Consider the following 15407-nt stretch of genomic DNA (forward strand, 5'->3'; position numbering starts at 1 on the left):
TTTTTTGTGAGTGATACACTATGGATATGCCCACGGAAATAATATGTGGACATTGCAAACAATCATAGGCCTACAGTAACAAACATAACATGGCTAATAAGCATAACATTCAGACTTGCTTGTTTTCTAGTGGATTTTTATTTACTTTAGCATGTAGAATAAAACTAGTAACAGTGGCTATATTAATAATTATACTGATTATCCTTGATGTTATCGCGTCTAATAATAACATATTTTGTTGTTGATAAGCCCAATTTTTCAGCCTTGATTTTACATTTTGAACGAAAGTATTTATTTGTTGATAAGCCCAATTTTGCAGTCTTAATAATGACCCTTCCACAGTGCATTTTACATGATATTGACCGAGGGTTTTTACGCCTCTATAGGCACTGATCAATACCATAATTAATGTACTTTTTTAAATGAATATTGAAATGTTTCAACACTCCCAGATTTCCTCATCTTTATCGTTTCAAAAATTAATTAAATAATTTTCAGTGTATCACCGGGCGGTTTGGAATTTATTTCTATGCCTGTTGTGTTTATATATATAATATTAAGTATAATTATGAATTCACCAACACTTTCAGGCCCGGGGCCGAGTTTGTGTAGACTAGACTTCCATGCACAGCCACATGTTAAGGAATATGAATCTCTTTATGATTTTAATATGGTTCGAAATGATATTACACAACAACGATTAGACAGCAACTGTGCAAGAGTCAAACTAATAAAATCGGAATGATCAATTAATTGAACATTTGCAGCATAAGGCCCATACACTAGGACGATAACGATCGACGATAAATAGACAAATGTGCATTTTTAATATATAAACCAAAAGAAATATAAACAATTCCTTTGATGAAAATTATATTTTCACACGTCCAATCAAATGACGTCATGATTAGTAAGACCAATAATATCGTGACAATACAGCGATTTTATTGTTTTTATTTATCATGACGTCATTTGATTGAAATTTGAAAAACATTATTTTTAGAACGAAAACCTTTCTAATTTCTTTTGGTTTATGTAAAAAAAATGCATGCTATATATTTATCGTCTGTCGTTATCGTCATAGTGTAATTGGGCCTTTATACACAAAAAATAAATTGATTACGAAGTTACATGTCATTTTCACCTATCACCAAAAAACTAACCTTTTCAAAACTAATTAATTGTTACGAAGCCAATTTATATTATATATTTCATTAAAACTGAACTTTACGGTAAATGAAGAGTAAGTATCAGTTAATATGAATAATATAACTAGTAGGTCTATGAACTTGCGTCCAGACACACAGAACTGTGACATTACTATCATAAATGTTGAAACCACTTATAAAACCTTTTTTTTTAAAGAAAATATAATTGTGTTAGGAGAAGGCTAATAAACAAATAGATAATGTTCAAACCTTTTTCTGGATTAATTAATGGAGCAGGCGTTCCTAATAATCTGCTGTAGACTGATTGTTCACCTTCTGACGATAATTGATTGGACCCCCCACGGCATCTGATAACCAACAAAAAATTTACGAGGACTGTTTCAATGATTTAATATCTAACGGCGTATTATTATAACATTGGCCTAGATTGAAAGTCAAAGAAAGTCATTGTAAATACCTCCCTTTATGTTGACAGAGCCAAAATAAAGTTTTGACCATTATCGAATGATTATTTGACAGTGACTTATTATAATACCGGCCTGGTTGACAGCAAAAACGAAGTTATTATTTATTGATCAATATTTTACAGATTTCCGTCTACATCTCAATAATACTGTATTATCAGCAAAGGCTTTCATATAGACTCTCTTCTCCCAGACGTTTTTTGGGTCCAGCAGCTACCTATAAATTATAGTCGAGTTTCCAAATTCACAAAACTGTCAGTCTTAGATACTAAAGCTACCGCTATGAAACAGCTTATTAATGAATGTGTCCTCCTGGGACATAACTGGCTAGAGCCGCGGCGCGAAAAAATTGCATAATAATACTATAGGCCCAATAGGCCTAAACCGGTCCTAGTTCGGAGAGCGGGATCGATTAAATTCCTGATTGTGATAATTATACTTATAGGCATCTTTCAGCTATGTCCAGCGCTAACAGGAAGCATACATTTTGATAACATAACAATTAACATGAAGCGCATCACACACGCACGCAACCCCTTCGGCCCACTATTTATTATAGAATACTGTAGGCCTACAGGCCTAGCTAGTAACTATTATTAATAATTATTATTAGGCTCAGCCTAGCAGCCCATTAATTTAATTCATTATCTGTCGTCACTTGCACTTATAGTGTAAAATTTTACAAGGCCAATTTTCAATCAAATAATTATATTGTCCAAGGTATAAACATGTTTTTAGTCGCGTGGAAGCGACTCTATAGTTCACTATGTCGGTCGGTTGGTCGGTCTGTCTGTCTGTCGGTCTGTCGATCCGGTATCACTATGCGTTTTATCGCTTTCTGACCTTATCTTGATATCAGTTTAATCTAGCTAGGTCAATTTTTCACAGTATATTCCTTATGGCCAGGAATCAATGTGGTTATGTTTTCACGCTGCGCAATAAAAAATGACGCGGTCTACGCACGATTTAACGAAATCACGTTTGTAATCATATCTTCACAACCATGAATCACAATTAAATAAAATTTGGTACTCATAAATTTCAGGGCATAAATCATCATATGGCAATACAATTACGTGCGTAGCGCAACTAACGCATGCGTACGCGCGCTTAAAATTTTCAAAATTTATTTTCGATGAAATAAGAGTGCGTTTCAGGCAATTTTAAGCGTTTACAAAATTGCCATGAGTGCGCATATTTTTGCGCGCGCACTGCGCGTTAAATGTTATTGCACACTCTTTTTGCCCGATTTCTGTTTTCTTGACTTACTTTTCAACTTGAAATTACGTTATACGAGCACGTCAAAAGTGACAGGCTACGCACGTGTAAATTAAGAAAATATAAATGTTTTTAAACATTTCAACATTTTTAAACATGTTCAGTAATTTCGGTCAGTATAGTTCACTATGTCGGTCGGTCGGTCTGTCTGTCTGTCTGTCTGTCGGTCCGGTATCACTATGCATTGTAGCACGCGACTTAATGGCTGTTGGCCTTGTTTATAATACAATAATAATTAATACTACTAGGCCTATACTTACTTTTGATTTCTGTGTTTCTTCTTATTACACGTGACGCTGTGGAAGCGTACTACGCATGCGCATGTACGTGGGAACGGATTGTATAATTAGGGCGTTATAACGCCCTAAATTAGGGCGTAGGGCGTTATAACGCCGTATTAGGGCGTTATAACGCCCTAATACAGCGTTATAACACCCTAATACGGCGTTATAACGCTCTAATTACGGCGTTATATGGCCGTATTATTATTATAAAAAAAATTTCTTTGGCGGAAATCAGCCACCGTAGATTTGTCTTCTAAGTGAGATTAAGGCAAACATTGATGAACTTAAGACGAAGGTGGAGCATAATACATTTTTGTTGACGGAATTAGACGTTTCTGGGATCCAAACTACTGTTCCAGAACTTGAGGAATTACCTGTGGAGTTTCCCATTCGTTCAGTAGAGAGTTTGATGGAAATTGAAGCTTCTCTTGATGCATCTATGTGCAAACAATTGGTGAGTTTAAAAGTAAAAACATATTAAACTTTTGATTATCATGGAAGTTTTAACCAAATTTGCACCAATTGGTTCTGACGATACTGTAGGTCCCGATAAATGGTTTCAGAAATTATATAACTTTTAAATTATTAGAAACTTAATTAATGTGAGTCCAAAGACTATTATGATGTGTAAGCCTACCATGATAAACATTTTTATGTATTAAGTTTATACATTATTGTATCATTAACAATGTATGCCAATCATGATTTCAGGTTTTAAAGCTTGGTTTAATTGGCGGTAAGGACTCTAAAACTACAACTAACAATATTTTGAAAAACCTACTATCACCGTTTGTAGCCAGCCAATATAATTGGACTGGAGCAAAAGGAAAACTGGAATTTGGAAACCTAAAGTTGTTGAAAGTAATACTTGGTAAGTGATTAGTGTCATTTATACATAGACCTAAGTATACTCCTGTCTGTATAGACCTATAATTGATTGACTAGTTTGTAGCATTGGTTCCTTTCAAGTCCCCTGTGTACTCATTACTATCCCTATGTTTACTTTAACTTTCACTGTAATGGCTTAAAGAGCTGACAGGGTGGCTTGCACAAGGGACCAATTTATTGTATATAGTCAACTCTATCTATTCATAAGGACAGATTCAGAATGACATGACTATGGCGCGCCAAGCTGTCATTTATTCGGAAATAAGGATATCTTAGTTTTAAACTAAGATATCTTAGTTTAAAACTAAGATATCTCTATTAATAGAGATATCTCTATTAAAAACTAAGATATCTCTATTAAAAACTAAGATATCTCTATTTAAAACTAAGATATCTTAGTTTTTAATAGAGATATCTCTATTAATAGAGATATCTTTATTAATAGAGATATCTCTATTAAAAACTAAGATATCTTAGTTTTAAATAGAGATATCTTAGTTTTTAATAGAGATATCTTAGTTTTTAATAGAGATATCTCTATTAATAGAGATATCTCTATTAATAGAGATATCTCTATTTAAAACTAAGATATCTCTATTAAAAACTAAGATATCTTAGTTTTTTAAAGAGATATCTCTATTAACAGAGATATCTCTATTAATAGAGATATCTCTATTTAAAACTAAGATATCTCTATTTGAAACTAAGATATCTCTATTAATAGAGATATCTCTATTAATAGAGATATCTTAGTTTTGTTTCCGGTTCAGTGTTTTATGGGTAATACGATTTTCCATCTGTGACTGAGGTAAGGTCAAGTTCCTATATTGTTAACATCGCAGTCCCAGTTGTAATATAGAGGCTATAATGAAATAAAATGGAACAGAGGCAGAAACAGAATGTTTCAGAAAAAATGATGAGGCTTATAATGAGCACATAAAAACTTTCCATAAAGATAAAAACCATTGTATTTGATCACTCTTTAATTATGGATGATAGAAGTTTCTATGTACAATTTTGAATAAGTTTTCGTGAATTTTGAATGATAAAACAAAATTGAAATACCTCTAGTTTTCTAGAAATTTCACTCTTATTTATCTGATTCGCGGTTAATGCCTAGAAAATTGTTTATAAAATACGTGTTATTCCAGGTACAATCAGTGGGGAGGAGTAGAAGATGTAGATGAACAATTGTTATCTCCATGTTTGTAAAACGAAAAATAAATTTAAACGTGAACACGTCGATACTCATTGCAATGAAACCGACTGTCGTCCTTTTGAGCTGTCTTATTTTATACAAAATACTACTAATCGGAAAGGGAAAAAATACTATTTCGGAGAGAGCGCACCACATATTTATTAATTATTTATTTCGTTTTCTTTCAGTAGGATAGCCCTCTCAGAAATAATATAAAAACTGCTCTTCCGATCCCGAGGGGCCCTACGACATGCACATTTCGTTTTCTTAGTAATAATATAACAAAGTTTATGATGTCGATCCATGTCCCTTTTCACTTCTTTGATAGATTTTTAACCTTCAAAGGCTCGGTATAACTATAATCACCACATTCACAACTATACCATTCCCTACATACTTTGCAACAGGAAACAAAACTAAGATATCTCTATTAATAGAGATATCTCTATTAATAGAGATATCTTAGTTTTTAATAGAGATATCTTCGTTTTAAATAGAGATATCTCTATTAACTAAGATATCTCTATTAAAAACTAAGATATCTCTATTTAAAACTAAGATATCTTAGTTTTTAATAGAGATATCTCTATTATTAGAGATATCTCTATTAATAGAGATATCTCTATTTAAAACTAAGATATCTTAGTTTTTAATAGAGATATCTTAGTTTTTAATAGAGATATCTTAGTTTTAAATAGAGATATCTCTGTTAATAGAGATATCTCTATTAATAGAGATATCTCTATTTAAAACTAAGATATCTCTATTTAAAACTAAGATATCTCTATTAAAAACTAAGATATCTCTATTGCTTGAATAAATGACAGCTTGGCGCGCCATACATGACATTGGACTAGTAAACACTTTAATATAGGATAGGTACAACTCTTTTATAGAGTACATAGTAGCAATAAAGTTTCATACTTGAACTGAACCTGTTGTCTGTGTGCTAAATCAGATTACATAAACATACAGACTATAATTATGTCATGTTATGTCATTATATCACCACCATCCATACTGTTACATCAAATCAAAAACATTTATCATATAATAATTGTCTTGTTTTTGTTTTGTTTTTTATTTTAGGAGCTGTTCGAAGAAATCCAAGTACGAAGGATGCCACACGGGAGGAAATAAAAGACAATATAAAGTCTTTTTTGTACAATGCAAGGGATAAGGAGGGGGCGGGGGTGGGGAGAAAGGCAAGAACTAACATATTGCCTACTACACCTTAAAAAAACTGTATTTATGTACATCATTTTTTAACTGTTTTATAATATAGTTGGTCCCATTTCTTTGCTCATTTGTTTAATGGAACATGACATAACCAAAATACTAAAACTTTTATATTTTATTTTGTAAAAACGTTTTCTCACCCAACGTTTTCTCACTAAGAAGGAAACTTTTATAAAAATATATTTTGGAAGATGAATTAAAAAATTTTTTAACTGGACTAATATATTAGTTTCGGCTTGTGTGTCGTGTTTCGACTGTATGATCAATATTTATACTATATATGCTATTTTAAATTTGTAATGTATTGTTTTTTTTAGTAATATCCAAGTCCAAATAAAGGAGCATCTAGAGTGTTGAAACTTAAATACTGCAACTTTAAATTACTTTTTGTGATCTCGATTAACTACCATTTTGGAACTGCTGCCCATATCAGCAATTAATGGGTACCATATGGGATGAGGAACAATCCATATGCAGCCCCAATGGGCAAACCCATATGCTGCTTATATGAGCAAGCATATATGGGTACCATATGAGATTTACATATGGGCCCCATGTGGGACAATCCATATGCAGCCCTAATGAGCAAACTCATATGCTGCCCATATGAGCAAGCATGGGTACCATATGAGATTTACATATGGGCCCCATGTGGGACAATCCATATGCAGCCCTAATGTGCAAACTCATATGTTGCCCATATGAGCAAGCATATGGGTACCATGTGGGATTTACATGGAATGATATGGGGTAACCCATATGATGCCCATGTGGGGCTTGGGTGCAGAATCTGCTGGGGCCCTACTGGGCAAGCCCATATGCCGCCCATATGAGATTTGTATAAGGGTCCCATGTGGGATAACTCGTATGGGGCCCTAATTGGCAAACAAATATGGGTACCATATGGGATTTACATGGGATGATATGGGCTAACCCATATGACGCCCATGTGGGGCTTGGATGCAGAATCCGCTGGGGCCCTACTGGGCAAGCCCATATGCCGCCCATATGAGATTTGTATATGGGTCCCATGTGGGATAACCCGTATGGGGCCCTAATTGGCAAACAAATATGGGTACCATATGGGATTTACATGGGATGATATGGGCAAACCCATATGACGCCCATGTGGGGCTTGGGTGCAGATTCCGCTGGGGCCCTACTGCGCAAGCCCATATGCCACCCATATGAACAGTAATATGGGTACAATATTGGTACCATATCGGCTTGCTACCTGGGTAACGTCCTAATACGGCGTTATAACGCCCTAATTACGGCGTTATAACGCCCTAATTATTATAAAATAATTTTTTTCTTTGGCGGAAATCAGCCACCGTAGGTTCCCCCTCCTGCTTGGAATAACTTTTCACAGAGCCATATATAGAGAGAGTTACGACTTTGCGTTCACGGATTTTAGAAAGTCACGTGGTGTGCAGGCCGGCCATGTTTTTGTCCAACTATGCGTCCAACTATGCCTATAATAATGTCTTGGGTAACTTTTGTATAGATATTTTGTACTTTTTAATCTTCACGTTGTTTTTAATGTTGTAATTTTGTATTTTATTGTTGGATGATTTTGTTTTGCTGTAGGCCCTAGCATTTATTCTTTTGTTATTATAGACACAATATATAATGTTACCAAATTAATACCATTAATAAAATTAATTACTAAAATAAAAACGAAATATAAGCGTTATTTCATAGACAAAAAAATCTAAAAATAATGCATGAACTATAGGAAAACGCTATACAAAAGAGATGCGCGAGCCCCCAGCGTGCGAATTCTTTGACACAAAAATAGCTCTATTCTATCCCACAATGCCTTTCGAAATTGTTACGCGCTTCGGACGAACAGGAGATTCTTGTGTTATAAGTTCTTTGACAAAAAATGTAAAAAAAGTGCATTACTATAGAGAATCGCTGTACAAACTAAACGCGCACGCGTAGAGCGTGCATGGAGCGCACAACCAGAGCCGTTCCGAAATTGCTATTTTTGTTGTTTCATGTTCGCAGTAACTTTATAATTTTTTTATTATTTTAACAAAAACCTTTAATCAAATTGATTGTTTTGATATTAAATTCGATAATTAAAGCCTTTTAAACATTTTCGAAACAAAACACTCAACTCCATACGCTACATAGGAATAGTTGGACACACAAACACGGCTTCTAATCCATTCAATGCCGTAACTCTCTCTATTATATATATATGGCTCTGACTTTTCAGTCTGGAGTACTAGTCCATGGGATTTAGCTAAAAAATGACCCTTTTCTCACACAAATTGCAAGAAAAGTTTTTTTTGATGAAATGTGTTCTTTAGACAGTACTGAACACATTTATCAACGTTAGGACATTTTTCGACAACAGGAAGTAGCCTAATTTGCATAATTAAAAATGGCCGCCATTTTTAATAACGTACTCTGTATCTTGGGAACCGCTAGTCACAGATACTTAATTATGGTGTCAAAATCGTTAGAATATATGTTTTTATATTCACTTTAATGAAAAAGTTTGTCCAAAAATGAATGGAAGTGCTATTTCTAACATTATTGACCTTTGACCTTGATTTATCATATCTCAGCAACCACTAATCGGAAATATACAAATTAGGGCTTAAATTGTTCAAAAACTACACATTTATATCCAGTCTAATGGCATGTTTTTGCAAAAAATGGCGGATTCTAACATTATTGACCTTTGACCTTGATTTTTCATATCTTAGCAACCACTAATCTGAGAGACACACAATATGGCTCAAACTGTTCAGAAACTACATATTTATATTTAGTCTAATGGCATGTTTTTGCAAAAAATGGCCGATTCTAACATTATTGACCTTTGAGCTTTGCACTACATAAAATCGCATAACTTTGAAAATATAGTACATATGAAATTATTTTTAGTGTCAAATTATTCAGAACATACATGTTTCTATAGAGTCCAATGACACATTATGTCCAATAATGACCTATTGTATGGTTATTAACATTTGAACTATATTTGAAAAAGATTTTTAAACCCGGAATCTTCTTCATGTAGGCATTCATTAGAACATGTGATTTGGCACTGCTTGTTTGGAATATGGTGGTAATTTAAAATGCATGTAACCAGTTGATTTAAATTAAATTTAAAAACTGAAAATATTCACTTAAAAAAAAATATTAGACTATGTATACATACATTATAGGTTTGGATTATTAATAAATTTTTAATTAGGTCTTGCATCTTACTCAGGAGAAAGTTGGTGTTGACACTATTAACAGAGCCAACAAAAATGTAGTTTTTTTATGATATATTGTATACTTGAAATAGGCCATGCCATTTTGCAGGTTTATTAACGTTTTTTTCAAGTTAGTAATTTATTTTTTGATCAAATTAAATTGCAATTAAATGGCATATTCAAAAAACTAATTTCTAAAGCTTATTTAGTTTATATTTTTCTAAGTATAGCATCACTCTTGAGGGCATTCTTTTAGGTTGAAACTATAGTCTTATTAAGAAGGCATTTTCTACTAATAGACGCATTGTTGACAACTGGAATTTTAAAAGATCGATATGGCTATCGAGACTCCTAATTAGGCTGACCACCACTTGCAATATTTTCGCAGTATACATAGACCGGGCGCCCAGAAGATTTATTCATGTGAAAAGCCACAAAAGGTCTGATGGTCTGATTATGTAGATATATGGCCAAGATTCAATAATCAATATTGCTGCCGGGTTCTCTCCTGTAAATTTACCCTGGGGACACCAAATAAGAGGGGTAAAAAATGGATTTATTCATGTGAAAATCCACACGGATAAAAGTTGTTAGACATTGTTCCCATATGTGTATACAATGTTAAAACAGCAATGACAGCAACTTTATCCTGTAAGTTGCCCGAGACCGTAGCCCCAAGTGACCACTAAAAATGGTGTTATTCATGTCAAGAGCCACACGGCTAATTCCTTTTGCATTGTAACTGTTACACATTGGGGTGCACAAAAATATCATTGACAGCAACTTTATCCTGTAAGTTGCCCCAAACAGTAGCCCCAAACAGTAGCCCAGAAATGCCCGTTGAGCCATACAAAAATTAATCACACGAAAAGCCACACGGCCAATTCCTATTTTATTCGAACTGTTACGTCTTGGGATAGACGAAAATACTCATGACAGCAACTTTATCCTGTAAGTTACCCCAGACAGTAGCCACAGACAGTAGCCCAGAAATGCCCGTTGGATCCGGGCCTACAAGATTTAATCACACGAAGAGCCACACGACCAATTCCTTTTTTATCGGAACTGTTACGTTTTGGGATTGACAAAAATACTTATGACAGCAACTTTATCCTGTAGGTTGCCCCAGACAGTAGGCCCAGAAATGCCAGGACGGCACAAATGCGCTTAATCAAATTGCAGACAGTGACGAATTCTTAATGAATATGAAGAATTTTTACATCGTACTATAAAGGGTGAATTTGGCAACACTGCCGCATATTGGGCTATTTACGTGTACCTTATCAACCGCTTGTATCGTCAATTCCAGCGTGCAGTAATAACGAATGATGTGATTCTGTACATTAATGTACTACCGTATTTGGTTGAATCATTCTTTGCTCTGAACCGGGCAAATTATGCTCGTTGGGGTCAATTTTATTGAAAAAATGAAGAATTTGGACTTCGCAGCATTACATGTTTTTAAATCCGGTGCCTTTTCAACAAGACGAACGAAGAAAACGTACTCTAGAAGTTCAATAGATCTTACATTCGAGCAAACTGTTAACAGAGATGCTGCGTCATCGGCAACTGGAATTACAGCTTTTGCAAACTCAGAGAGTGCATTTCGTCGTTGGTGCGTAACACATGTTAAATTATTTCTACCAACAACTCCGTTACAAGGTATGACTATAAATATGTTGTTAAAGTGTTCATTTGAAATTTATATATTCAAATCATATAAAAATAATGTGTTTCTTTAACCAGTTAATGTTTGCATCATATCCATAGTAAACTTCGGTTTCACAATCTACTATTTATGCACTATATGTGTAAAACAGACAGTAAGTTTTAAATGTAGTACTGTAATATCAACTGAAAAATATAAAACTATGATACTAAAAGTATTAACTAACAAATTAATTCATTCACTGTATGTCTTAATTATCACTGATCATCATCATCATCCTCATATTCACTCTCACTGTCACCACTCCATGGTTGGCTATCATAGTCAATGTCTTCTACTTCACTATCTTTAGAAATATCTCTATCGAAATCATACACGACTGCATCCTTTGCTTCATCACTCATTACGTTTCTGGATTCGCATTCTGCGTCTTTCAACTCTTCTGGCAGAGATGTTCCTTCAAACCAACGAGGCACATAATAACCATCTTCATCGTCAAAAGTCATCTAAAATTCAGCGGATGCAGATGTTTTGTTGGTTCTGGGGTGTTACTCGCCTCCATACCATAGATATATAGTTGCCCGTAAAATATGTTGATAAAGTGTTTTGCTGTATGGCGGTAATGATGAACAGTTTATTTTCTTCACCTGAACACCCTTCCTACCCTATGTCATCTTAATAAATGACTGATACCTTGCCTCATTTATGTCATTTAACGACTTGAAACCGTAAATCTGACATTTATCAATACCTTCATCACTACCGAGTAATATTAACGCAGCAATATGTTTTGAATTTTTCTCTAAATGAGTAAATAGCATTAACTTTCCCTTTCGGTAGAAAGCCGAGTTAAAATCACATCCGGTAAGGGCGTGGAAACCAACGAGTGCTTCGCTTAAACCACGTTGTTTCTTTTCAAGTTTTCGTGAAATACGTCTATGTCAGATGACCGAACAATTTTTGTCACCTATTATTGGACCATAGTGATCATTCTAGACATCGTTTATAAGAAACTGTGCTAGAGCTTCCTTAAATTCTCTATTCTTTAATAGATCTATACCTTTCTTTTGCTGTTGTTGATCCGGTCCTGTTATAATGAATGTGTTCTTGGCGTTCTGCTCTGCACCTCTCTTTAATATTTCGACATCTTTGATTGATGGTTCTATATATATGACCAGCAACAGGTGAACTGAATTTCCACTTGCTGAACATACCTTAATCATGATATCTGCAACGATTTTCCCATATGTAGACACATTATGACGAGGTAAAACTTTATGCAGAACAAGTCCGCCATCAAAGAGAGTTGTGTCGGTCACGGGAGTGTCTTCCTTATGTGAACCAGATTGTCTTGTTCCTAAAATCTTCGCAAGAATTGCCTTTTCTGTTTTGTTGGAGTACCATCGGAATGTGCAATAGCTATTGGTATTTCAATGATCGGAAAACTTAGTACATAATGCAAATCTGTAGTCGTCTTTGATAACAAGTATCCAAAAGCATCACGAACACCGTCAGCTGCACCAAGAGCTTTTGTTGCATTTAATGATTTCTTCTTCATGTTTGAAGCAGCAAAATTGCGCACCTTTATACGCTTGACCGTCTATAATAATCTTGTTTCGTCTGAAACACATTCTTTGTGAAATAGCTGCCGTGATAAGGCTCCTTTCTGTAGTGTTCCCAGCAAATATGTACTTGTTATGTCATTTGCAGCTTTACCTGGTGAATCAGTGGCGAATGGATTGCATGTACTATTTAGCTTAATGAGTCTACATCATTATTATCTCTCTCAATCCTCCGTCGACGTAACTGGTTAGCTGGTGTTGAATTCCACTCATGGACAGCCATACTCCGTTGAGTGAGACTTACGCACCAACGACAAAATGCACTCTCTGAGTTCGCAAAAGCTGTAATTCCAGTTGCCGATGACGCAGCATCTCTGTTAACAGTTTGCTCGAATGTAAGATCTATTGAACTTCTAGAGTACGTTTTCTTCGTTCGTCTTGTTGAAAAGGCACCGGCTTTAAAAACATGTAATGCTGCGAAGTCCAAATTCTTCATTTTTTCAATAAAATTGACCCCAACGAGCATAATTTGCCCGGTTCAGAGCAAAGAATGATTCAACCAAATACGGTAGTACATTAATGTACAGAATCACATCATTCGTTATTACTGCACGCTGGAATTGACGATACAAGCGGTTGATAAGGTACACGTAAATAGCCCAATATGCGGCAGTGTTGCCAAATTCACCCTTTATAGTACGATGTAAAAATTCTTCATATTCATTAAGAATTCGTCACTGTCTGCAATTTGATTAAGCGCATTTGTGCCGTCCGGGCATTTCTGGGCCTACTGTCTGGGGCAACTTACAGGATAAAGTTGCTGTCATGAGTATTTTCGTCTATCCCAAGACGTAACAGTTCCAATAAAATAGGAATTGGCCGTGTGGCTCTTCGTGTGATTAATTTTTGTATGGCTCAACGGGCATTTCTGGGCTACTGTCTGGGGCTACTGTTTGGGGCAACTTACAGGATAAAGTTGCTGTCAATGATATTTTTGTGCACCCCAATGTGTAACAGTTACAATGCAAAAGGAATTAGCCGTGTGGCTCTTGACATGAATAACACAATTTTTAGTGGTCACTTGGGGCTACTGTCTCGGGCAACTTACAGGATAAAGTTGCTGTCATTGCTGTTTTAACATTGTATACACATGGGAACAATGTCTAACAACTTTTATCCGTGTGGATTTTCACATGAATAAATCCATTTTTTACCCCTCTTATTTGGTGTCCCCAGGGTAAATTTACAGGAGAGAACCCGGCAGCAATATTGATTATTGAATCTTGGCCATATATCTACATAATCAGACCATCAGACCTTTTGTGGCTTTTCACATGAATAAATCTTCTGGGCGCCCGGTCTAACAGTAAAAACCTCAGTTTCTTATGGAATTTATTTATTTATTTCAATAACCATATACAGTACGACTACTAGTGGTGTATAGTTTTTAACCTTTTATAACTTGTTTTTGTACTTTTTTTACGTGAATGTATTGTTTATGTACCATGTTTCTATGTGGTTTAATTTTTACCATTTTTTAACCATCAATGTTAATGCTTTTAATATAAATATCTTGTAATTCAGCTTCAGCTGCAAAAACGATAAGAAATAAAATAAACAAACGTGTAAACTTATAGGCAGTTTATGGATGAATGCAATAGTTTATGCTTATAAATTTAATGTACCATGGCCTACTTTAAACTAAACATAATAATTCAACGTTGCAACTCTTACATTTTAGAGTGCCAAATCACATGTTCTAATGAATGCCTACATGAAGAAGATTCCGGGTTTAAAAATCTTTTTCAATTATAGTTCAAATGTTAATAACCATACAATAGGTCATTATTGGACATAATGTGTCATTGGACTCTATAGAAACATGTATGTTCTGAATAATTTGACACTAAAATAATTTCATATGTACTATATTTTCAAAGTTATGCGATTTTATGTAGTGCAAAGTTCAAAGGTCAATAATGTTAGAATCGGCCATTTTTTGCAAAAACATGCCATTAGACTAAATATAAATATGTAGTTTCTGAACAGTTTGAGCCATATTGTGTGTCTCTCAGATTAGTGGTTGCTAAGATATAAAAAATCAAGGTCAAAAGTCAATAATGTTAGAATCCGCCATTTTTTGCAAAAACATGCCATTAGACTGGATATAAATGTGTAGTTTCTGAACAATTTAAGCCCTAATTTGTATATCTCCGATTAGTGGTTGCTGAGATATGATAAATCAAGGTCAAAGGTCAATAATGTTAGAAATAGCACTTCCATTCATTTTTGGACAAACTTTTTCATTAAAGTGAATATAAAAACATATATTCTAACGATTTTGACACCATAATTAAATATCTGTGACTAGCGGTTTCCAAGATACAGAGTACGTTATTAAAAATGGCGGCCATTATTAATTATGCAAATTAGGC

At 34.5% G+C, this 15407-nt stretch overlaps 1 protein-coding gene across 1 annotated transcript; it reads left to right on the plus strand.

Annotated features, from left to right (window-relative positions):
- Positions 1–3527: 3527 nt before the first annotated feature.
- On the plus strand, positions 3528–6877 carry LOC140060973 (uncharacterized). Its single transcript, XM_072107351.1, has 4 exons — positions 3528–3649; positions 3907–4066; positions 6371–6443; positions 6838–6877. Exons 1-4 carry the CDS (start codon positions 3605–3607, stop codon positions 6875–6877), a joined length of 318 nt encoding a protein of 105 aa, XP_071963452.1. The 5' UTR covers positions 3528–3604.
- The last annotated feature ends 8530 nt before the right edge of the window (positions 6878–15407 follow it).

The sequence above is a fragment of the Antedon mediterranea genome, chromosome 10 (assembly GCF_964355755.1).
Source record: "Antedon mediterranea chromosome 10, ecAntMedi1.1, whole genome shotgun sequence".
NCBI lineage: Eukaryota > Metazoa > Echinodermata > Crinoidea > Comatulida > Antedonidae > Antedon > Antedon mediterranea.